Consider the following 26,940-nt stretch of genomic DNA (forward strand, 5'->3'; position numbering starts at 1 on the left):
GGGACATCATGCAACAAGGGAATCTCCGAATTGCAAAGGCTCACTTTACTGACATTTGGATGTGAATAGTTAATATTTAATTATAATAGTTAATAATGGAAAGTTTTGGATGAAATACAAACTGTACAACTTTAAAATCGCACAAAAATAATCCACATAAAAAGTGACTTTCCCGTATATCAATGATGATCTTTCTAACTAAACCAATATAAAAAAGATTACACATTGGTATAACATTAAAAGCTATTTATCTATTCCTTCATTTTTTATTTAAGCTTCTTCTAGTAAATATTGTAGGTTATTAATTTGCCTTGCACAACTACATTCCCTCTCTTATTAATTTTAGCAAAATTAAATGTATTATAGTAAAAATTTAATTTTTTTACTTATATTACTTGCAGTTATTAGCTTTTATAGTAGAACCAGGAATTCTTTGTTAAAGTAATCATTTTCTCTTCACACAATTTTAGTCTTTGTGAAATTAAACTGATAATTTCCTTAAATTTTATAGCAAGGGTGCAAAATATCTTGTGTCTTGTAATTTCACTCGGGAAAGCTGTTCACTAAATAATTTTCTACCAGCGTAAACGTGATTTTTACACTATAATAATACGATAATCAAAAGAATTGCACTCTATAATGCAGAAACATTTAGATTCACAGAATATGAGAAAAAAAAACGATTGAAGCCGTGAAAATTAATGTATTAATGTATGGTGTAAATCATTCAGAATAACACGAAAAGACAGAGTTAGAAACAAAACATTCAAGAAATGATTGAGGTCGAAAAAAAAATCATAGAAAACGTTGAACAACAACAATTAAGACGGTATGTACATGTCCAAATGAATGAGTCGCGACTTCCGCAAACAGAATTTGGAAACCAGCCAAGAGGAGAAAACGTTAAAGAACCAAAACAAGCTAGGGAAATAACGTAAAGAAAGTAATCTTTCTTTCACGCTCCTTGGTATTAAGTTGATTGTATAGATTTGTATACGCTTTTGCTTTAATTTTTGCTACTGTTAATTTCGCTTCGTTTTGGCGTTTTGAAGATCTGTAACGGACCTGTTTTCTTTCCACTGTTTTACAATTTTCTCTTTTCCATTATTTTTTTAAAGCGAAGCTTTTATTAACTGGCATTGCATTACTTTTTTTTCTATAGTAAAATGCTAAGTCGAGAGCGTCACTGCACTAGCGACACGAGAAGGCGTCACGGGTAGCGCCACGAAATAGCAGTTCCTCGCTTGATTTACTACTCTTGATCAATTCGTTTCTAGTCATTATATATTTATTCTAAGCAGGTTCAAATTAAAAATTGTAGGAAAAGTAATGAGCAACATACAGAAATTAATTGAGAAGTATGAAACTAAAAAATCTGTCAATAAAAGATTCGATTCGTAACGATTGTCAAAGTTTTAAAGTAATAAATGTCATTTAGTTAATATGACACTTTAAGCTATACATATACAGCAGCGCACCTAGAATTTGCCGGGGGGGGGGGGGGTTTGGTTGGTCACCGAAATTTTTTTTATGATGCTAAACCCTATTCATTCTACAAATTCCCAATCATCAACATAACCACGTGTAAGCCAAACAGGGTCGTACTGATGTACGATCTATGTATCATATGATTTTTAAAAATATTTACTTTTGAAACTGTTAGTGTAAGAATTTCTTGAAATTTAATCATTATATCACAATTAAACTAAACTCTAAAAAATAACACGACCAGTAATTAACTTAACAATAACTATAACATAAATATAACACAATATAATTAACTTAAAAATCAACACGATACAATTTGAATTTAAATGATGGCTAGTTAGGATCTGTAACATGAGAATATGTCTCGCTTACGGTAATAAATTAATTTTTATAGCCTCTTGACGAATGAGTCGGCGAATATCAACACGTGCTCATGTTTACTGATGGGAATTTGGTAAACGAATATACTTTACCTCCATTTTGAGTCCCTAAAATGTGTGAGTAACAGTGTCGGAACAGGGTCCGGGGAGGGATTAACCCCCAAACCCCCCCCCTCGGTGTGCCACTGTATATATACACCGGTATTTAGGCTCCACGCCCTTCCGGTAGGGATCTACGGAGGAGTATCACCGAGTCGCAAGCCATTATCTCTTGCCGTACTGCTCCACCATAGGCCGATTAGACACCATAATATTCTAGTCTAAGCCGTATATTAATCTAGAATTTTAAACTGCTGCGTTAGCCTCTTTTATTTTTCTGTACACCGAGCTGGGGCTCGAACCCACATCCACTGAACCATTCGACAGTGAAGCGAATCAGAATCGCCCGCCTAGCCCGCTTGCTATCTGACCGACTAATTACCATTTTAAATGGGAATAAGCCACAATTAAAGTTTAAAGTACGTTTATTGACGTTTTAATTTACACTTCGGAAATCGTTCTCAAAATACTAATGTTTGTATTTTGAGAACGATTTCCGAAGTGGAAATTGAAACCTCAATAAACGTACTTTAACTTTTAATTGTGGCTTATTCCCATTTAAATAGTAATTACTTTAAAATGTCACAAGAAAATAGCTTCAGAACAATAATTAAGAGACTGACTAATTATATGTAAATACAATTATTATTATAGAAAGGACAGTTCTGTCATATTATTATTGACAGAAAGATATTGTTTTACGTATAGTGCCTCTACTATTCGCTTATACGTATTTCGTCTTTATAGGACTCGTCAGAGGGACTGATGTTGAAACCCTGAACGTGAAATTAAATCTTTTCTGAGAATAAAAACAGAAATTTAGAAAACCGAAGATTTCAAAGCGTTTGAATCAAAATTCAGATTAATACCTAAATCTGTGCAAATCTACGATTATCAAGGCAGACAGTAAATGGAACGACATGTGGGATCGAAAATTTTATTCAACAATATATCGATTCATCTAGGTAAGAACCTTTCGTTGAATTAGTTTCTTATACTCAAAATAAACGAGTAAACAAAGATATAAAGGAAAGTTAAGATTTGATTTTGCGTATAGTGCCTCTCTACCATTCACTTATACCAATTTCATCTTGTTAAGAATCATTAGAGTGGTGACTGATGTAGAAGCCCTAGATTTAGGTACTAATCAGAATTTTCTTTCGAACACTTAGAAAACTTCGGTTTTCTAAGTTTTTGTTTTTATTCTCAGATGGATCCTGTAGCGTGCTTATGAAGTTATGTTATTATTACTTCCTACAGCGGAAAATATTTTATTTCACGTTCGAGTACGTTAAAAATATTACATATTTTTTTTATAATTTAGTAATTAATCATATTTATTTTATTTCAGAAAAACTAATTTAATGGAAACTATCCAGAGTTCAATATATCAAGCTAGAATCTTGATTGAGATTGAGTTAACTGCATCTTAACAGTCAACGTGGACATTACTGAGATTAAAAAAAAGGAAAGCAACAATATCACACTAAAAAAAAAGGAATTTTATTTTACCACTGTTAATACTTAACACTAATAATTGTAGAATCATGCAACTATTTATACCAATACGCATTATATACACAATATCGTTTTTATTACTGTATGATGTATAATTCCACAAGCATGATGTATAAAATAAATATATGTAAAATCAAATAAGTAATACTATTTTTTTTTGCTTCCACGATATAAGTTGACCTATATACTAAACAGCAGTTATCTATAATATATCCAATACAGGCTGGATACCAATTCAATGCAATATTTTGATCTACACGACACGATCTCTTACAAGGCATTTTAAGTAAATCAAAACCTTTTTGGGCAGAGACTAATTGTGTAGTTAATATGTTGAGTCCAAAGAAGTTTTATGTCAAGTATGACACCAACGTATTTGAATTCTGAAACAATTGGAATGGCATTGTCCTGTAACGATACAGTGTAGTCTTTAATATGGTGTTTAGAGTGGTGATTCTAGAGAAAAATACACCCTCTTGTTACGAAATAGTAAAGCTGTTCAGCAAGCAAGTCCAGCTATCAAATTTGTACATTTTATGTTTGAGCGAAGTAATACATTCGATGATCGTTTTCTTCTGTGAAAAGATGACAATATCATCAGCATATTGTAAGTAAACAATATTAGGAGAGCATTGTGCAAATCGTGTGTGTACATATTTAAAAAAAAAGAAACAAATGTTTAAAACAGCTGCCTGTGGAATGCCTTTTGTTGTAATCATTGTTCCTATGATATTTTGACCCAGTCGAATCGATACGTTTCTGTTTTTATATAAATGTTAAAGCTTTGTTTATAACCTAATAATTGTGTTGCTTGTAGTACACTATGCTGCTTTAACCAAGTTTTCAATTCGAAATTATTATAACAAAGCAATCATTAAATTTGTAAGAAAGAATTCCAGTTTGCAAGATAAAGTTATGAATATGCAGTAGTAATCTTTTGACCAGCATACTTCTTTTTTATAACACAATATACGAAATCTGATCTAGACTTGGGGCTGTGTTTTTAGATATCTTAATGGCATATTCCATCTACAAGTGAAGAAGACATAGAAGATCTACAGATTGATGACAACGTAACAATCAAAGGAAAGGATAAATTCAAATACCTGGGGTTTATAATCACGAAAAAGGCAACAACAGAAGAATAAATTACACAAAGATTAGGACAAACAAGAACAGCAATCCGACAACTTAACTCAGTATGGTGGGATAGACACTTTAATATTATGAAGTAATTATTAGTGCGAAGTATTATGACATATGGGACTGAAAATTGGATCATAAACAAGAAAAACAGCAGTAAGATAGTAGCAATAGAGATGGAATGCCTGCGAAGGTGCTGCAGAGTAACAAGAATGGATAGGAGAAGTAATGACGAAATAAAGCAAAGAACATCAATAGAAACAGACATACTAACATATATAGAACAAAAAAGACTAAAGTGGTATGGACATGTAAGAAGAATGGAGCCCCATAGGAAGGAGGAAAAGAGGACGACCCCGAAAATCCTGGAGGAACGAAGTAGACGGCGCCATGAATAAGAGAGGACTAAACGATGGAGAATGGAACAACAGAGAGAGATGGAAACGGTTGAGCGAGGGAAGGTAGTGAATACTGTAGAATCCCTAAATATATATATAATGGCATATTCCAGTTTGGATGATGTTATTTCGTTTAGTAAATAATGTTCTTCTGAAGTTATACCTAGGTGAGGTATATGTTTTCCAACAAAATGTGGATATAACTTCGGTATAATATCTTCTGCAACTGAATGGCAAGCATATTTGATGCTTGTGTTTTTGTTTTTCAATTTGTTTGCCAACTTCTATATTTAAGTTAATGGGTAGCTATAGTTAAGACTCGAACAAAATTTAATCCATGTACTTCTGGCTTTCTGTTTAAACCTTTTTTTCGTTGTAACTTCTATAGTTTTATATTCGAAAAAGTTGATCAGTGTCGATGAAGTTTTGTATAATTTAAGTGCATTATTCGTAAGTTGTCACTGTGTGGTATATTCATCAACCCACTAAATTCATTTTTGCATATGCTTAGGAATAAATGGTACGTTTTTGGTGAAGCTTCGGCGCTTGTATTGATTTCTCTATTCAGAGTAAATGTCATTTCATGACAGTTATCAGAGTCTACAATAATCTTTAGTTCCATTTCAAAAGTGCTCGGAAATAATTTCCGATTGGCCTTCTTTAATCTTGATATTCTTGTTGAAGGGACAATGATAGAAGGTACATTAATATTTAATTTAATGAAAATAATATAATGATCAGCTCCAAGAGTTCTATCTGTTGCTTGCCAATGAGCTATTGCAGTTAATCCAGGACTTACTAACGTTAAGTCTACATCTGATTATGTGGTGTTTCGAGGAGTAATTTTGGTTGCTGAAACATCATTTAGAAATAATAAATCTATATTCGTACTAATATGTTTAGTCTAAAAAAACACTAGAGAAGGAAAGAGAGAAAGGGACAAAGAAAAATAAATAGAGAAAGTTAAATCAGATTAGAAGAAATGTAATCTGGACATTTTACGTAAAACTTACGGTGGTGGTTTGATTTTACCCTAGCATGTTTATTTTCAAGAACTATACAGTAATAGACGGGACACCGAAATAAAGATAAAAATGCAACTGAAAAAGCCATATTAAATCAAGATTCTGAACTCATGCCAGACATATCTGTCTCTCTCTCTCCCCTTTCTCTCTCTCTCTCTCTCCCCTTTCTCTCTCTCTCTCTCTCTCTCTCTCTCTCTCTCTCTTGAGTCCTGGCCCGGGTCAGTGGTCATCGTGATGTCGTTTATTATCCGTCTTCAAAGATATCTGTTTCTGGTCATTCCTTTTAACTCATTCAAAGGGCTTTTGCATATTCCGGTAATTTGGTCGATCCATCTTGCCGTGATCTTAAGCTTCCTACCTTTTCTTGGATAATAAATCGTCCCATGTTTTCTGTGGCTGCTCTTATAGTATGTCAAAAGTATTTTAATTGTTGGAGATAGACATTCGTCGAAAGCCGTTTGCTGATCTTTAATTTATTTAAAATTGAAATATTTATCCTGTGGTCGGTTCACAGAATTCATACATCCACTGAGATTAACTTTATCATATGATGTTAAATTCGTGTGGGGTAAGGAACATTCAGACATATTGGGTAATAGTATCGCGGATTCAACAGCTAAAAATCTACCAAAGCACCCAAATATATTGATTGAAGAATTTAACACATGTGATCTCCTTACATGTGTAAAACATCATACATCATATTAAATTTATATGGGATAGACGTTGGATTTAAGTCGGTGAAACTACAGGCACAAATTTGTTTAAATTACAGCCAACAGTTATTATACGGAGTAGAGGCCTGGACACTTTCCGAAGCTTCTTTAAGAAAACTCGAGGCATTCGAGATGTGGTGTTTACAGACGTATTTTAAGAATTTCATGGGTGGATCGTGTGACTAATGTTGAGGTCCTACGTAGAATAGGCAAGGAATGCAAGATTATTAACACCATCAAAGAGCGCAAACTAGAATATCTTGGCCATGTTATGAGGAATGAACAGAGATACGGCTTGTTGCAACTCATTCTTCAGGGCAAGGTATTTGGAAAGAGAGGACCAGGAAGAAGAAGAATATCTTGGCTTCAAAACCTGAGAAAGTGGTTTAATACATCGACAACAGGACTATTCAGAATATCAGCAAGCAAAGTTAGGATAGCCATGTGAATCGCCAACATCCGGAACGCATAGGCATCGTAAGAAGAAGAACAACCAACAGTGGCTGTGAACGTATAAATACAGTGTCGAACATTCTAAAATTAAAAGTAGATCGTGGATGTTTGTCGATGCATCTACACAAAATAGGAGTTCTGTCAACAGACAGATGCGAGTGTGGAACTAGTATAGCTGATCTAAATTACATATTCTTTAACTGTCCCTTAATGTCAATACAAGTACGTGGCTGCTTCAAGAATTGCTGAAAGCAGGTTTAAAGACGCCATTAAACTTAAATGTACTACTAAGTGAAGATACTACAAAAATGTTTAAATTAATTATAATATTTCTGCAAAAAATTAAATTAAAGGTGTGAATGAAAAATTTGATGGTTTGAATGGATATTTCCTTTGTATGTGTACCCATTGGTTGCCCACATATCTAACCGTGGCTTGTGTCTTTTGTGTGATAATTAAGTCTCTCTAATGAACCCCTGAGCATGAAAAGTGTCCTCCCTGTACAATCCTGAATGCATTAATACTAATATTTGTATTTAATTATGTGGGCTAAGGGTTTTAAACCAAAGCTAAGATACAAAAAAAAATTTGGATATTTTTTAAAATTTTTTAATAAATTTTATACTATTTTGAGCAAGAAGTTTTTACTTCATAGTTGAATTTTTTAGTATAACATTTGTTCATTGATTCACGTTATTGAATCTATATTTGAATAGCGATACTTATTTTGCTATTACCTTGACTCTGGTAATATAATTTTTAGCATAAAACTTTTATTTTAGTAACTTCATTAGTAAACACCTATTTCTATACCACGTTAATTAAAACGGTAACTTTTAGTCGGTAAATTATTTAAAGTTGAATTCAGTGTGTGTTTCATTATAAAATGATGTCTCTCTGTGTGCTTTCAGTATAATTATATTAACGTATTCTCGAAGAACGAAGTAGTCAAACCAGCTTGAACTTATATTGAAAATGACTTGCACAACTTATTCATTATAAAATACAAGTTGGTTACAATATTTTTTTAAATATAAATACTTGGTAGAATTACTTAACAAAATCTATATAAAGTGATGTATTTATTATAAAGATAAACAACTTTACACTCGTATTATAGACTCGACCGCAAAATTAAGCCTTTATTATCCTAGTAGTATGGGCACACTGGCTAGGAAACATATATTCTCATTCCATTTTTTGTAGTACAATTAACTGGTTCATTCTGAGCGAAAAAGGTCAAAAATAACTGTTCCCTAAAATGAATCGTTTTCGGTTTTTAAACAATTTAAGGTCTGAAAATTGTCATTTTCGAAGGTCGATATCTCATTAAAAATTTATATTTTTAAGTTTAGCAATCATCAAATTAAACCTAAAACTACATTTTACAAGCTTCCGAAGAGTTTTCATCCATAACCTATTATTTTTTAATTGTTAATTTCGCGCTACGCCGAGTTCCACGACTGTTATAATATACAAATGAATCGATTATTTTTGAAAGGGCTTAAGTGCTATTTTGGCCATTTTTCTTCTAATCTGCGAAATTAATTATTGACCCAAAACTTATACAAACTTAGAAAACTTAGAAATACAAATTATTTGTATTTCTGTGTGAGAAAATAATGGTTTAGCGCATAAAGGACCTAAGTAAACTAACTTAGTCCCTTTAAGAAATAAATATTTTAATTTGTGTCATGCTGTATTTGACCTTGCGCTCTGTTTTGGTTTAAAATGCAAGCGTCGTGTGGCAAAATATTTTCAGTGATTTATCGGCTTCGATACTGTGTGTAGTTAAGAGTAATATAATCACATTTAGGAAAAAGAAATAAAATTAGACTTACTCACAATCAATTTAATTTTACTACCAAAATGACCGTTTTCGCTTTCTACACTTTGCAAAGCATCTTCAGGTCAAACGGTACAAAGTAAATTAAACGCTGAAATTATAAAAAGCCCATATTAGGGTGCTGGCTTATAAAGATAAAGATCAAAAAAGGTTTTAGTAATTATGCCAATATTACATGTCTGTGTTTATTAATATGCATAAAATTGATTTAGCAGACAAAGTGAAAACCCACAAATTGGTAAGAGATAATCTATTGAATTGTAATAAATTAGAAACAAACAAAATACTACTTACACTCCGGTACAAGAATTTTTAGATAATGATTCGTGATACATAGTTCAAACTATCCTGTAATTTCTGATGATGGGTGATCTTCAGTTAATGTTGTAACTGTCTGACAATTAACGAGGAAGTTTCTTGAGGGGAGAGATGTTAACAAATGAAATAGGAGTAAGGTATATGTGATTGTTTGTTAAATGAAAGTGATGTTTTATATTATTTAAATTATTAAAGTTATTTATATTTATTTACTTGCAAAATGAGTTTTTTGAGATCGAGGAACATTTATTTGTTGACGTTCAGTGAACAGGCTTGTCTTTTTATAATACTTAGTCCACAATTGCATTAAGAATATCACTAGTTCTCACTAGTGTAAACTTTTTTTACAGAAAACTTGCTTTTGTCACTTGAATTAACAATAATTTCTGTGTACTTATGAATTTCAAATATTCTGTAAATTTTTTTGTTTTTTTTTTTAACTTGAAAATATCCCTTTAAGAAATAATCGATTCAAATATACATGCATGAGCATATGCTAGGCAGCTAGTTTTAAATAGGCATAAATGTCCTGTTCCGTTTTGGTTGTTTGTTGCCATGTTATGTAGTTCAGTGAAAAAGATATTGGAGATAAGTAAATGACTTTGAGGTTAGGTTTTAGTAGCCTTATATTACTGCGAAGTACATACAAGATTAAATTATCAGTGAAATGAATGGTATTTAAACCTAAATGTACAAATTAACAACAATTAATAAAACAATATTTATTTTCAAAAATTTAGCCCTGGTGTTTTAGCTGGTACAGTTTTGCCAACCCAGTTTACGTGTTCTTGTCCAGCCACTTTAGACTTCTTTATTATGTTCCTTTTATATTTGTCATCATTCGTAAAACCTTTTCTTTTCTTATTTACACGTCATTCCTCATCTGAACTACTCATTCTAATCTAATTATTAACCACAGAAAAGACGACAACAATCATCAATAAACAAAGCACAATATTGTCTGACTAAACTCAGCTGTGAGGATAGTTCGAATATTTTCCACGCAGTTCTAGCGCCGCAACTGTTTACCGCAGAAAGAGAACTTGTCCTGGACTAGTTTCCTTTCTGCAGTAAATGCAATATTGAAAGCGTTGCCATGCCAATACGAATATGCGGACGTGTTTCCTTTTTGTAGTAAACGTTGCGTTTTGCTACTGGAAACAATTTTAATAAAATACACAAAATTCGTACATATTGGACATGATGACTTTCTGGGGTTAGCGATTCATATAGACTTCACGGTCTTCATAACTTTAACGTGCGAAACACATTGATTATTTCTTACTCACAAGCTGATTCTTATTTTATTCGAAAGATTATGACGGTACAACGTTACAGTAAAAAGTTTACCCAAAGTTTACCACGGGAACCTTTTTAGTATAATCGAAAGGATAAATTAGTTTCAAATAAAGAAAATTTATTTGTTGAAAAATTGTTAAACTTAAGCAGGTTCCCGTGGAAAATTGTCTACTGTAATGTTTTAATATAACAAAAAAACTAAACTGGTATGAATACATGCAGAGATATCCTGTAAATAGATGGGCTAAAAAGAAAAAAAAATGGAGTCTGCCCACTAGAAGAAAAGATACACAAAGACGGTCCTGAAGAGAAGATGCAATGACCGCCAGAAATTTAAAAACTGGAAATTGCTTCGACAGAAAACGATGGAAATTAGGATGCTTAAAATGATAAGAAAAACTCGCTTAATAATTATAATATTAGATATTAGATTTATTTTTGTATTTAAGTATCTTTTGTAGAGTATTCCACACATTTAACATATGCATGCTCTGATGCTCTGTTATCAACATAACATGAATGCTTTTAGGAACATTTGTAATATATAATATTTAAATAACATAATAGTAAATATTAAGGAACAAAAGTTTAAAATTTCGCAGAACACTCATTTCATGCCGCAGTGGAAAACAGGTTGGATATAATTATATTAAACGCAAGGAAACAGTTGAGTTACATAATAAGTTCAAAGTGCTTTATGCTAATAGAACACTCACTTGTTGTATAAAATTAAATCAGGTCGCCAAACTCTGGTGTATGGTATTCGAATAACCTTTATTCCAGCGAAGTCAGAGACGTTCCAGCGAAGATGGTGGTCGACCCAAATTTGAGTTATCCAACAATTTGTTGTAAGGATTTGGTTTTTTTCATCCTGAAAACAAAGAAATTATATTATTTACTTTATATATTGCTACGAATAAAATACTTTTCATTAAAATATATCAATATATGAAGTATCTATCTATATAAGAGGTTACGATGTCACACTGTTTGTCCAGTAAACTAACGACGCCATCTAGGAAAGAAATCTGAACTACCACCATTTGACATTTTAATCATATTTTGTTCTTGAAACGATGGGTTTAATTAATAATACTGTATAAATTAAATATTAATACAGTAAAACCTCCCTTAACCGAAACCTTTTTAACCGAAACATCGTTTAACCGAAACGGCTGACAGTTTCAATAATTTCGTTAACAAAAAGTAAATTTTTAATGCAAAACGTAAACAACTCCATTAATTTCACTCACTGATTGATGCCTATGTGTGTTGGGAAATCAAAAAAACTAAGAGCTCTAGAAGATATTTCCGAAAAAGCACTTCCATTTTTTTATAGAAGCCAAAAAAGCTCATGGATGTCGACCACTTTATTTTTAGAATGGTTTGAAAATAAATTCGTTCCGAGTGTAAACTCCTTTTTAAAATCAAAAAACCTTCCCATCAAAGCATTGTTGCTTGTTGACAATACACCAACTCACCGTCAAAATCTACGAAATGGTGACAATTGTCAGATTTTTGCCACCGAATGTCATGAGCTTAATTCAGCCGTTAGACCAGGAAGTAGTAGAGACATTCAAGAGACATTATAGAGGAGTATTTTTAAGACGTCTGTTATAACAGGAGACGAATAAATCCAAAAGTGTTCCCGAAATTCTCAAATCTTTAACAATGAAACATGTTGTTTATTGGTGTCCTAAGTCGTGGGCCAAGATCAAATCTTCAACTTTGAAAAAATGCTGGAACAAACTTTTTGATGGGATTTTGATTGACGATCCTGAAGAAGAAAATGGTAAAGAAACGACAGAAGAAATTAAACCTTTAATAAAAAATTTGCCGGGATGTGACGAAATTAACCAAGAAGAGATACGTAACTAGTTAGCAGCCGATGACTCAGAAAGTGAATTCACCGACCAGGACATCATTGATATGGTTCTTCATCCAGACAACCTGAGCGTATCCGACGACGAAGATGACGACCCAACAGACAACATGCAGCACGAGACCGCCGACGATATGTTCAATGCCTTAGAGGTAAGAATTTTATACAGTATGCCTAATTAGTTAGGCACACGACTAGATTCCTAATTTTTATTGTCATTGTATAAAGTTTTGTCCTTTTTAGATTGCTTTACGTTTCGTCGAACAATCGAATGAGGCAAACCATGACGTTCTGCAAATGAACGATGGAGATATAGCTGCAAAACATCGTTGTCAAATGAAAATGCAAAAGAAAATAGAAGTATTCTTTAACAAAGTTTGTTAAACTTGTTCATTTTCCTTAATTTTATTACTTTATTCTGTATTTACTTATTAGAAAACGTTACGAAATCACCTCATAGTATTTTTAAATACCAATACTTTGACCAAGAATACTATGAAAAACAATGTTATTTTTAACCGAAATTCTTGTTATCCGAAACGGCCTCCCCCAAGTATTTCGGTTAACGGAGGTTTTACTGTATAATTATTAATAATTAATTTTAACAATATTTTTAAGGTAGAATTTAATACAAAATAATTTAAAGCTTTATGTTAGGTTAGATTTAAAATCCTAACGCCATCTGAACAAAGAAATCTAAACTACTAACATTTCAACCAATGAGTCTATCATATTTTGTTTTTGAAACGATATGTTTAATTAATAATACAAAAAATAATAATTACATATTAATATAATTAATAAATAATATTATTAATATTGTTAACGCACGATTTAATACACAATAATTTAAAGTTTTATGTTAGTTTAGATTTAAAATTCTAGCGTCATTTAGGAAAGAAATTTGAACAGATAAACTGACAGATAAAATAAATTAAAATTATCTGACATATAAAATATAAAATATTTATTTGCTAAATAAAGTACTGAATAAAAAGTTATCTGGAAAATAAATTGTGTTTGTAGTTCATTATTATGTTGTAGGTTATCGCGAAATCAAAAATATAACCTAAATATTGTTGTTTAGTGTAGGTTAGAAACATGGGTAAAGTCGGTTCACTATTCCCAGTCCGAACTGTCTAGTGAATTTAGTAATAATTTTTTTGCGAAGTTATTTACTTTTTGACAGACTAAAAGTGGTTGGAAATTACTATACAACCAAGCACACGTACTCATAGCCAATATTAATAGTAAAAAAAAAACTAAATAGTAAATAAAATAAAACTTTACGAATTACCGACAATCAATATTTATTTATCTGCACCATATAATAAATAGTTAAGGTTAAATTATAACAACTGAAATATATTTTTTAAATATATACTACCCAAAATTTTATGGGTTTAGTATACACTTCCACTATTAATACTAATTCTTCTTTTTTTAATGAAAGAAGTCTATAATAAAAGTTTATTTAAGCTGTTAATACTGTGAGCTAGGCACTTTTGTGTTGTAGGTTTCCAGCTATGAATCTGTCAAAATATAAGTTGAGCGAATGGACCTTATTAAAATATTTAATGATATCGAAGAGTATGATTAGTATGATGTTTAATGTTTATAAACTTATTGCGCGAATATAATATTTGATGCAAAATTGAACAGTTTAATTTTCGTAATGATAAAGACCTTTTTAAAAGGTTAAGATTAAGTAAACCGACAGTGATCTATATTCTGAGAAAATATTGTGAATAGTTGTTATTAAATGATTATAAAAGTAGGTGTATACATATTTTCATTTACTTAGTTTAGGGATTCAATATTTTCATAATGTTGATAATTAAAAAATGGATTAATTAACCTGCTTCAGGAGATATTGGTGCTATTGATTCAATAATAGTAGCATCAGATTCCATAATGAAAAATATGCACATAATACCTAGGTTGTCACATTCTTTTACTAATTATAAAATACATTTAATTATAATTATATAAAAAAGACTCAGAATAAGTATACTAAATATTTAGAGTGTAGTAGGATATTTTCAAAATTCTGACAGTTTCGTGATACTTCTTGGATATCTTTTTCTAGGTACCTACCAAGTAGAAATAAATAATTCTGTATTCTTGATAAGAAGTTTAAATGGAGTTAATAGAAATGAGTTCTTACAAGAAGATTCTGATTATAAAGTAAAGCCATTTTTAAGAAGTCCACTAAAAACTCCAATTTCTATAACGAATTTCATATTAGAACCAGATATGCAACATAACTTTTTAAGGTATGGAAGAGAAGGTTTAGGTACTTTTTCATCCAGTGGAAGTGGCTGTAAAGTTGAAAAGATTCAAGCGTTCTAATCTACAGCAACATTCTATGAGTATAACCTAGCGAGAGATCAAAATTAAGACAATTTTGAAGATGAATTGCTAAATAAAGACATTACTGAACTTTTTGAAGTTAAAGATGTTTGAGCTAACCTTATATAATATTTTAGTGTTATGGAAAAACCTGGGAAGAATCATCAAACATGTATTATTTTTTTATTCGTTATTAAATTTTTCTTTACATAATTTAATTAATTCCTGTCACCACAAATTGTATAATCAAAAGAGATATTAATTAAATATTGTTGTTCCAAAATAAATTTTACATTTATCTTACAGATAAGTAACCGCAACATAATTTGACGTGAAAAGATGGGTACATTTTATTTTATAAGTAAATATCTATCCTTTAGATAACTATCTGTCATATAAAACAATATTTATCTGAAGGTGAAAAGACCGGCCCTTTTATGCAAGAAGTTTATTATTTTAAAAATTTAATTTTTAATTATTTTGTAAATTTTGTTGATCCTATAAAATTGGCGGCGAATTTGGAAATCGGTCAAAAATATAATACAAAACTCGAGCTTTCCCAACAAATTAATTGCCAAACTAGAATTACGCTGGTTTTATATGTAGGTCGATTTCATAAGATGACTGTAAAGTGTAAAATGACTTATTTGTAATAAAAGTTGTACAACAGATTAAAATATGATTCTGTTGTCGTCCTAGTCTTAAAAAGGAGAAAGATAGAAAAAATTAAGTGGAGTGATTGTAGATGCAATTGAATTGTAGATGCAAACTGAAAAATAATTATAAATATAAACAAAACAAACGGTATTTGTAAGTGTGAAAAATGATGTAAGCTTAATTTATTTCAGCAAAAATCAAAAATGTGACACTCGAGTCTATGCACCACCTGCATGTTCTGTTTTGAGACGAAATAATATTGAAAAACCAACCAATAGATGCTGGTTTACACCAACATCGTATCGTTTTTTAAAATAGATTTAACACAACGTTCATAAAGAAAATTTTCTTGCTAGACTAAATAGCCAACGAATCAAGTCAACTGCCTCAAATATTAGCTACTCTGGTCCAAATGAACGTATTTATCAAATGTTCTATGCCATAAAAAGCATCTTTTAACTTCTAGAGCCACTTAGAGAAACCATTACGGATAGGCCATCCTCTAGTAACTAATTCTTTTCGCTTACATCATAAAGTCTTTTTAGGTAGCATCGACAAGAACGCCAAGCATTTAATCAGTAATCAACTCAATATAGAGAGGTTTTCTAATTCAGAGAAATATCAGAAAGTCTAAGGGTAAACTCCTTATCTAATTTATTGTATAACAAAGATTTTTCTATGATAAATTATGTGGCGTAACTTGTGCTCTCGAATTATACAATGCTAATGTGTTGGAATTATATACCAGGGCACTCAAAAGTTTCTAAAGGAATTAAGTAGAAGGCAAATAAAAATAATATTGGCGGTAACAAAAATGTTAATGTATTCATAAAGGAAAAGTATGGGCCGTACCTTTACGTGCCCGGTACAAAACTACTGAGTAATATATGCTGCGATATATCAATAGACTCTACTTGCCGGTTACGTTTTTAAAGCGAAGCTTCTATACTGGCGTTGTATTACTTTTTTGACGTGACAACGTCTTAAATTAGGTTGTGGCTCGGAGTCACTCATGAAAAAGTGTAACGCCCGCTCACGTCTGTTACGATGAGTCACCGAACGAGAGAGAGGCCCGCCGGACCGGCGAATGCCTTGCGTCTCTCTCCCACTCAAACATTATCGGTCCGCTGCGCGCGCAGCACTAGAGAATTAGGCGCGTTGAATCGGTGCGTGCTTGTATCTCTGTCTTTCTCGAGCGTTCTTGGCGTTGGAAAACCGAGAAAGCGTCATAATACACTTCCTTTCATTTCATATTTCTCCTATCATCGTCCTATCCTCAACAAAATCACTCAAATAGAAATTAGTTAAGTTTAAGTTTACATGTACAATGTTTTAGTAAACAAAATATATTTCTATAGTTAAAATTTGTGCAATTCTTATTTTCATTCAATTCCTCGTTCCTATGGTGCAATTTAATAATATTCATATCAATAAATATTCTACCGAGAAAAAGACGTTGTCACGTAAAATCTTCGCCCGTAAAACCGACTTTACAGGCAACCGATTTTTTTTCTAGAGTGAAATTGCTGAGGCGAGCGTCACAGAACTAGCACCACAAGATGGAGTTGTCACGGGTAGCGTCATAGAATGGCGGTTTTTGACATTGTCATTCTATATTTACTTTTAGCAAGCATGCTTCAATGAAGTTGCAAATACTTTCATTTTATAAGCGTCAAGAAAAAAACTAAAAATTCCGTAAAAAAGGAAGAACTGGAATACAAAGTAAACGTTTAATTTGCATGGTATAGAACTGGAGTTATAACATAGTACAACAGAACAAAAAAAAATTGAGCTTGGGAAATAACGAATTTTAAATATTTGTTGATGCTGTGATTTCAAAAATTATTTCTTTTTTCATAGTTGACTTTTTTTTGGAATCAATTGTATAATTTTACCTACGTAAGAAAAAAAAAAGAAAATTTACCGCAGAAAGAAGAGAGAAACTATGAACAAAGAACTACAAGATTTAGATCTTGTAGTTATCTATTATGTAGTTATTTAGTAAAAAAATATTGCTTTTAATTATTTGTTCTTAATACACTAAATAAAAAATAAATTCTCCGCTACTGATACGCTTCTTGGTAAAACTCATAAGGACAGCTAAATTATACGACAACTTACGATATCACACATATGATTCATTTCATTATTTCTTTGCTGGAGTACATAAATGTTTAAAGCGATTGCCTTTAGATAATAAATAATATGATTATTTAATTGCTAAGTAGTGAATTGATAGATCGTCATATGTACGTGGATGATCTCATAACAGGATTCAGCAGTGAAGCGCAAGGAACTGTAATCTGTAATCAAATTTTACAAACTTTACAGTCAGCTTCGTTCAATTTAAGAAAGTGGTCATCAAATAGTAAACATATAATAAACGTTCTTCAAGGCACAAGTGTTTCAGACTTAACATATAAAGTTGAAGAACATAATAATATTAACTTTGATCAAATAAAAGGCATATATCGAGCACAGTTTAATTTAATCTTGCCCAAGTACTTTCGATCCCTAGATCATCTTCAGAGGCATTTCGTCAATTGCGGCCTATCCGAAAAGAATAAAATGTCATAAACATATAATTGTACAACACACTACACTACACAAGGACAAACAAACACTTTAAAATTATTGAAAAATAGCGTACAGAAGCCGGAGACAGAATTGATTCAGAAGCCGGAGACATTGATATTTTTCAATAATTTTAAATTGTTTGTTTGTCCTTATGTAGTGTAGTGTGTTGTACTATTATATGTTTATGACATTTTATTCTTGTCGGATAGGCCGCAATTGACGAAATTCCCCTGAAGATGATCTAGGGATCGAAAGTACTTGGGCAAGATTTAATTAAACTGTGCTCGGTATATGCCTTTTATTTGATCAAAGTTCATTTATCCGAGCATTAAACCTTATATTTGAAGATATAAGTGCATGAAGGATATATGTAACATAAACAACTTTTCAAGTAAAATGAATTCAAAGTTTTTTAATTTGAACTTTTTTATTAATAAGCCTTGAATGATACAATTTTGAAGAAACTTAGACCTTAAAGTACACTTTTTAATAATGATAATTTAACAATAATAATTCACAACTAAAGAAAAATATTTAATTATAAATGTATATAAATCCTTTATTCCCTAAGTAACTTGGGCAAACATTTTTAAGTCAAAATGCATAAAGGATACAAGAAACAATAAAACGATGTAAAACCAAATGTTAATCCTAATTCGTTCTTCTTTTTTTTATTTATTGATTTATTTCATTTTCGATTTCTACACCTTCTTTACTTTCTCATAGACGAGTATAAAAATGTTTATAAGTTTCCTCTATAAAACAAAGTTCTTCAAAACCTTCTTCTGAATTCGCTCTTACATTTTTTATTATATCCACTTTTAAGAACGGCATGTTTGGGTCTAAGGAGTTTTTGTAGTAATATTCACCGTATCCACACGTATCCATTTGATATCATCTCTAAAATTTATTTTATCTCCACAGCAATTCTTTTTTTCTATTTAATAAGTGTAATTTATTTTCTATGTCTGCTATATTTTTAAAATGGTCGGTCATATTTATAATAACAGAACCTTTTTTACTTGATTCTCTTATAACATCTCTATATTGATCTGCGGCATATATGGTCTCAACTTTTCGTAATTTCTTTTCAATTATTCCAAAATCTCTATCAGAATCTAAAAAGAAATGCCCTATTTCTTTAAATTTATTTTACTGCATATTAGGTTAAAATTTTTGTTCTGCCCTGCACACGAGTCAGACTATATGAGAAGATGGTTTATTTCTTTCTTTCTGCTTGTTAAAAGGTAAACAAATGTATGCAAGCTACTGCCAACTTCAAGACTGCCCATCGTTGGTACATGTTTGGTCCAATTAAAAAAGTGGGCTTTATCGCCCTCTATCTGTTATTGTGTGGATTCCAAAATTATAGAACCACATCTGCCTCAAATAAAATGCCTTAGAAGTAGTAAAGCGTGGTAAAGGCATGGTCTGTTGTAGGTCCATGGTTAAATAGCACATTTCTTTATTATTATGTGACCGTTCTCTATCGACTTTTTGTGGCTCAAAAGCAAATTTAAATTTTTCTTTGGGGATCTCATCCCCTAAATTCGCATCGCACGTACTGCGTGTGCCACTTTTGGACTGGCCAAAAGACAAATTAAATTCTGATGAGAAAATGTGCATATAAAAACTTTTTGAAACCAAAAACCGTTTGTCCATCTTAGTTTCTTGAACATATTCTTTATACAATTCATGCAGTTTTGTTATATTTAACAAGGAAGACAAATACATTTTATTGGCATTTTTGTTTCGCGAATAGTGTGACTGTTCTGCAGGAAAAAAAAAGAATGTGTCCTTTTACAGCATCAACCACATCTTTTTCTATTTTATTTGGCCTAGAATTATGATGGCTCCTTTTATCTGGTGAAGGAGCTGTAGTCCCTGATTTTAATTGATTCTAAATGAGTTGCACCTTTTTATTTGATAGGGAGATAAAGGCAGTCTTACAGACAGTTTTGATACGTGTCTGACACGTTATTGTGTAACCAAATGTATATGATTTATTTTTACTAATGTTTTTTTCTATGGGGATTAACTGGCATAATCGAAACAGATTTAAAAAGTAATGAGTTTCTTGCATTTTGATCTAATGCGTAAAACTTACGAAAAATCATTTCCCTATCAAACTTGTTAAATTGCTCATCACATTTCTTTTTGCAATTGTCTTTTTTGCATAAAGATCCTAATTCGGGACTTTTGCTTGGCATTTTTTTTTTACTTTTTAATGGTATGTATGTCTCACCTCTCTGTCTCGCTAAGGCAGTTTTATTCTTCTTTCATGTTTCAGGATGGCGTTTCTTTATTCTTGATTTTTTTTCTGGCAAATTTAACACCTTTCTCTTAACATTATTTATCCTAGATATTAAAAGACTTTCCTTCCTGTCCAATAGATTTTCAGTATTTTCATGTTGATTTATAAGTAAAACTGAAACTTCTGCTGTGACAGGTGGTACTGCTACAGGATGACTTTCATCCTCACAATGTGAATCTTCAAAACTTTCGCTCGAATCAGTACTATCTGGATTGTCGTCGTCTAAAGTATATTTTGGAGAAATTACTCCATCTTCAGAAATAGAATCTACAATTTCAAAGTTTTTTTAAACATATAGGATAGGTAGGTTACTTTATTATTTTTATCTGCAGACCAAAACGTTAAAATTTAATTTTATAATGAATATTTACCGTTAAATGTATATTGCAACTCTGTTGAAGATATCTTCTTTTCATGCAGGATATTCTCGATTCTTGGTGGAGTTTTATTTTGTTCAGGTAAAGTTTCGGCAATATCTACGACAATAAAGTTATGCTTAATCTCTTTTTATCTGATCAAGTTGTTCTACAATGTTTAAATAATAAAAATATTGCTCAAAACAAGTTTTATGCAGGTATTTTGTTACCGGTAAACTCTTAACCTCAAATTATTATTAAGAAGCATATTTTAGTAAAAAGCAAGATTGATTATCAATTCAACATACCTTCATACTGTTTTTGTACCAGATTAAGTAAAAGTCTACTTCTTATTGTCCTAGCTGACATTTTCGCAACTTATTTCACTATTTTCACTATAAAAGTACACAGTACGATTTTAGTTGTAAAGAACAACATAACCTAACTTTAGGGATCTATGTACATGACATGACAACAGCAATCCGTTTGGTCGGGCATACAATATCTATGTACAATATTGAGCACATGGATCTTTTATGCACTTTTGTAATAAAAGATTGCTTGGAACATAGATCCTTTATCCCCTAATTAAATCGTTGCTAAACATTTTTAAGCCAAATAAATCTTATGAAGCAAATTTAGGGGTTAAAACAGACCTACTGAGCCTAAAAACTGATTTTTTTTAAAATATGTTACATAGATCCTTTATGCACTTATGTCTTCATTTATTTATAATAATATTAATCAACCTGTTACCAAAAGAATAGTACTTAGCAGTATCTCCAGAATACATGATCCTCTTGGCTTAGTTAGTCCAAGTATTATTTTTGTTAAGATTTTAATTCAGCAATTGTAGTCAAAATATATAGATTGGGACGATGAATTACCCTTTAATTTGAGAAATAAATGAAAATTTGTTATGTCAAGGCTAACTATCGTGTAAATTGCAAACATGTAGTTGCTTAAAGGTTGCAATTTATAATTAATCTCAAACAAGTTCAGAAATTAAAAGTTACTCTTAGTGCCCTAGAATTAGAGAACAGTACCTATTTTATGTTTGACGAAATTGTCACAAAAGAATAGCTTTAAAAATGAAATTTAGATTATTTAGAATAATAAAATCTTACCTGCTAAGCATCCACTATTGTCTTTAAACCCTTTTGTAGATTCAAACGGTTTTTGAAAGTAGGAGGTAGGTTAGAAAATCCATCCTTATCTTTTGATGAAAAACATACATATCAATTAGATGGTAAACATCCCTTTGCGAAATAAATATTTCACTCAAAAAATTTACGATTACAGCATGCAGGTAAACAATATTTACTCTATTCAGTTTGCCAACAGTTTTGGGTCACTGTTGACATGAATAATGCAAAAAAGTTAGAACGAAACTGCATACAATGCTTTTAAAAATAAAGACCAACTAATTCAGTAATGGCTGACCTTTCAAACCATAGAGTTTAAATTTCAAAACCATTTACTAATACCAAAATTGACTATGCAGGTCCGGTACTATTAGGGATAGGAAAGGTCGACCTTATAAAACTTACAAGGTGTGTATTTTTCTATTTGTTTGCTTCACCACAAACGGTGTTTATATTGAATTGATCTCAGACTTAACGAGCGCAGCATTTAGAAGGTTTATATTCTGACAATGGTTCTAATTTGGTTGATAACTTTAGAGAATTAAAAATATTGTATCAGTTCTTATGTAAGTCACAAGATGAATTTATTAAAATGTGTTCCCAAGATCAAATTATGTAGCATTTCATACTACCAAATACACCACACTTTGGAAGTCTAATATTAAAGCCGTTAAGCAACATTTACATAGACTTATAGGTGAATCTATTTTAACATTTGAAGAATATTCAACATTGTTAGCACAGATAGAAGTAACATTTAACTCCAGACCTTTCTATCCTATGTCCTCTGACCCAAATGATTTTAACCCAATTACCTTCTCTTACCTACTTATTGAAAATTCACTTATCTCACCACTAGATATTACATATGAAATTTTAAGGTCAATCGATTGTCCAGATTTCAATTACTGCAACAACTTAGTCAAAGTTTCTGAAAGAGGTGGTCCCGTTGTTATTAAAGGGCTACTAGGAAGAGTAGTTGATGTCCACCCAGGAGTTGATGCGAATTGTAACTATCAGAACTGCGTAAAAGACATTCAAACGTGGTATTACAAAGATTTGTTTACTTTCTTTTCCTTATAAAGATTGTTTTTCTTTGTCGTTCTTTGAAGATGCTATTCAAAGAGGAGGAGTATGTCAAGACCAGATCAGAAGAAGCTAAATCAGTACGGCAACGTCGACGTCACAAGATTCCTAGACGGCGTATCGGTGAGGATAGAGACGAAAAACACAAAAACAAGAAGTCATTCTAATTCCAACATAGAATTTAAAAATAATAATTGTTCAGTTTATGTTTTGTGTATTTTAATTTAAATTTGTTATGTTACCAAAAAGTAACCAATTTCATGCACTCCATTAAAGTAAAAACAACTACTGATTTGATTTGAAAATTTATCACTTAAAACAATATCAAATTAAAAATGTTCAGAACAAGTCACATGTATACTTCGTATTTACATCAAGGTTGTAATAACGTACTGGTTTACTGCCCTCTAAATCCTTACATTTGCCATTGAAAACTTTCCTAGACTGTATTCCGAAACGAAGTAAAAAAGATATTTATGTGCTTGTCTCAAGAAAACATAAAAAGGGTTTTCTGTGTTCTACCTCGACTAATTGAATCGAAGATCAAGAACTGATGTTGCAATTTGTGATTTAGCTTTAATTATATTTTCCTTTAGATTAATGGGGATCGAAACCGCCACTAATTTAATTCCATTATGATCAGTGAGGCGGGTGTAATGCATATTAATCCTCTTCGTAAAAAAAGTTAATTAAAAATGAATGAAAAGTAATTAACGGTCGATACAGTAATGTTATTAAGTCGGTCTTGCTTATTATGTAAACATAATATAATCATTAACATTTTAAAATTAGAATAAATATAGATGGATGCATTTCGACTGAATTCGACTCTCTCGACATGCTCCTACTCGTGTATTTTAAGTTCCCATTTTATGTTTCATCAGGAAGACTTTGCGAGAAAACTGAATTGAACCGACGCGCGACGCGTACCATCCAGGTGACTATTATTAGTAAAATGATGGACTAATAAATCTTCTTCTTCTCATGGTGCAGTCTCCTTTCGAAGGTTGGCGATCCAAATGGCAATTAAAGTTTTGGAAACTGCTGCGCGAAAGATTTCGGCGGATGAGCGGTCGAACCATCTCCTCAGGTCTTTCAGCCACGAGTTCTGGCGTCTTTCTACTGATCTTTTGCCTTGTACTTTTCCTTCCAGTATAACTTAAAGTAATTCGTATCTTTCGCCTTTCAACACATGACTTAATTATTGCATTTTCCTCCCTTTGATTATTCTTAGTAATTATCTTTGTTTACACATGCGACGAATTACCTTAACATTAGTAACTCTTTGTACCCATGAAATTCTCAGCATTCGTCTGTATATATACATCTCAAAGGAATCTATTCTTTTTTCTATTTCAGAGTCCATCGTCCAACTTTCACAGCCATACTGTAAGACAGAAAAAACGGTCTGATCTTGAAAAAAATGTTTTCATGCTCATGAATGCTTTTCTTGCTTGTTCGATTCTTGATAGGATTTCTTTTTTTTTTTGATTACACTTACTATTGATCTTCTTCTTGTAGTTCCTTCTCCTATCGGAGATTGGCTATCATCACAGCTATCCGTACCTTATTGGCGGCTGCTCTAAAAAGATCTACTGAGCTGCAACTATACCACTCTCTTAGGTTTCTCAGCCAGGAAATTTTTCGTCTTCCTATGAATCTTTTACCCCTGGTTTTACCTTGCATTATGAGCCTTAATATCTCATATTTCGCACCTCTGGTAATGTGGCCTAAATATTCCAGCTTTCTTGTTTTGATGTGCTTTATGACCTCGCAATCCATTTGTAGCCTTCTTAACACTTCTGCGTTTGTAACTCGTTGGGTCCATGGTATTTTCAAAATCCTTCTATAGCACCACATCTCAAATGATTCCAACTTCTTTATATTATCCACTTTTAGTGTCCAGCTTTCCATTCCATACAACAAAGTCGAGAACACGTAGCATCTTAAGGCTCTTGACTATTGATATTTGCTCCCAAATATTTTATGGAATTTACCTGTTATATTATTTGACCCTTGGCATACACATGTACGTTTATTGATGTCTTTGAAAATACTAAAGTTTTAGTTTTGGAAACGTTTAGATGTAAACCGAACATTTCGCTGTGGTGAACTAGCGCTTTTATTATATTTTGTAGTTCTTGTGCGTTGCTTGCTATTAAGACGGTATCATCAGCATATCTGATGTTGTCTATGCTGATTCCGTTCATCTTAATTCCGCCTTGGACCTCGACTAATGCTTCTCTGAATATAGACTCCGAATATAAATTAAACAGTAGCGGTGATAAGACGCAACCCTGTCTCACTCCTCGTCGGATTTGTATATCTTCGAATGTTGTGTGCTCTATTTCAACTGTTGCCGTTTGGTGCCAGTATAGTTCTGAGATAATTTGCAAGTCTTGTTCGTCAACTGCAGTTGTTCTCAGAATTTCGATCATCTTTTGATGGTTAACGCAGTCAAATGTTTTTCGATAGCCAATAAAACATGCATATATATCTACATTCATGTCTCTGCATCGTGTTCCCAATCCGTTTCGAAATTTGAATTGAGTGTCACTCATCTGGAACTCACACTTCTTGTAAATTCGTGTATGGATAATTTTGGGAAAAGTTTTAAGGACATAAGACAACAAGCTTAATATTCGATAATCATGGCATTGTGAGGAATTCGATTTTTTTGGTAATGCTACGAACGTTAATTTTAGACAGTCTGTTGGTATTTTACCTGTGTCATATATCTTATTGAATGGTGCTGTTATTAAGTCTAGGCTTTTACTTTCGTTATCTGCAATTAGTTTTGGTATTTCGACATTGATATTGTCTGGACCGGTGGCTTTTCCATCTTTCTGAGATTTTGCTGTGTAAATCACTTTTTCTTTGGTTATTTCTGGGCCTTTTTCATTTATTCGATAAATAAATCTAATAATATTACTAATAAATGCTAATAGTAATAGTTTAATATGCTCACTACGATATCTTCACTACTGAAGAAGTTTCAAATATTATCAAAGAGGAACTGGAACATAATTGGAAATCTCCTGGAAGAGATGGCGTTCAGAACTTCTGGCTTAAGAAGTTCTGGAGTATTTATGAGTGCTTATCAGCATTAATTAATCACACTATTTCTAATCTGCAGGAAATACCATCTTTTCTAACCCAGGGAACAACTTATATAACACCAAAAGATTAAAATAACACCCAAGATACTCAACCCAAAATACTGACACCCAAGTACCGCCCAATTACTTGTCTTCCAACTATGTATAAATTGGTCACATCCTGTGTAGCCCGGCTTATCAACCAACACTAAGCGAAAGTATGCGCTAAGGGTTCCATGGTCTGCAAAGAACAACTTATCATCGACTCTGTCATTTCTAACCAAGCATACAGCAAAAAACGGAATCTCTTTACTGCTTTCATCGACTACAAGAAAGCGTTTGATTTAGTGCCGCAATAAATGGCTTATAGATATATTAAAAATATATAAAGTTGATGATAACATAGTGACCTTTTTAAAACATATAATGTCAGATTGGAAGACAAAAATTCACCTCCAAATACCTGGTGAAAACAATATCGAATTTTGTTGCAAAGCTTAATCATCTATTGTATATGGATGATTTAAAACTATTGGCTTCCACTCGAAGCCACTTGGTGTATAAATACCTCGGAATAAAGCAAGCGCGGAAGATTGACCATAAGGACATGAAAACTGAGATAACTACTTAGTTGATACGAAGGATAAACATGTTTAAGGCACTAAACACCTACATATGTTCCGCGCTGAGCTACTCATTTGGTATTGTTGAATGGACAAAAACGGATATAGAAAATATTCAGCGAAAAGTACAAACACACCTCACAAAGGCACAAAAACACTATCTTCGA

At 31.9% G+C, this 26,940-nt stretch overlaps 1 protein-coding gene across 1 annotated transcript in view; it reads right to left on the reverse strand.

Annotated features, from left to right (window-relative positions):
- Positions 1–26,940, reverse strand: part of LOC140439434 (neuronal acetylcholine receptor subunit alpha-7-like) — a 302,499-nt gene that overhangs the window by 238,378 nt on the left and 37,181 nt on the right. Inside the window, exon 3 of the mRNA XM_072529334.1 lies at positions 11,400–11,554. Within this exon, the coding sequence (XP_072385435.1) occupies positions 11,400–11,554 (155 nt within the window). The remainder of the gene's footprint in view (positions 1–11,399; positions 11,555–26,940) is intronic.

This window comes from Diabrotica undecimpunctata, chromosome 4, assembly GCF_040954645.1.
Source record: "Diabrotica undecimpunctata isolate CICGRU chromosome 4, icDiaUnde3, whole genome shotgun sequence".
Taxonomy (NCBI): domain Eukaryota; kingdom Metazoa; phylum Arthropoda; class Insecta; order Coleoptera; family Chrysomelidae; genus Diabrotica; species Diabrotica undecimpunctata.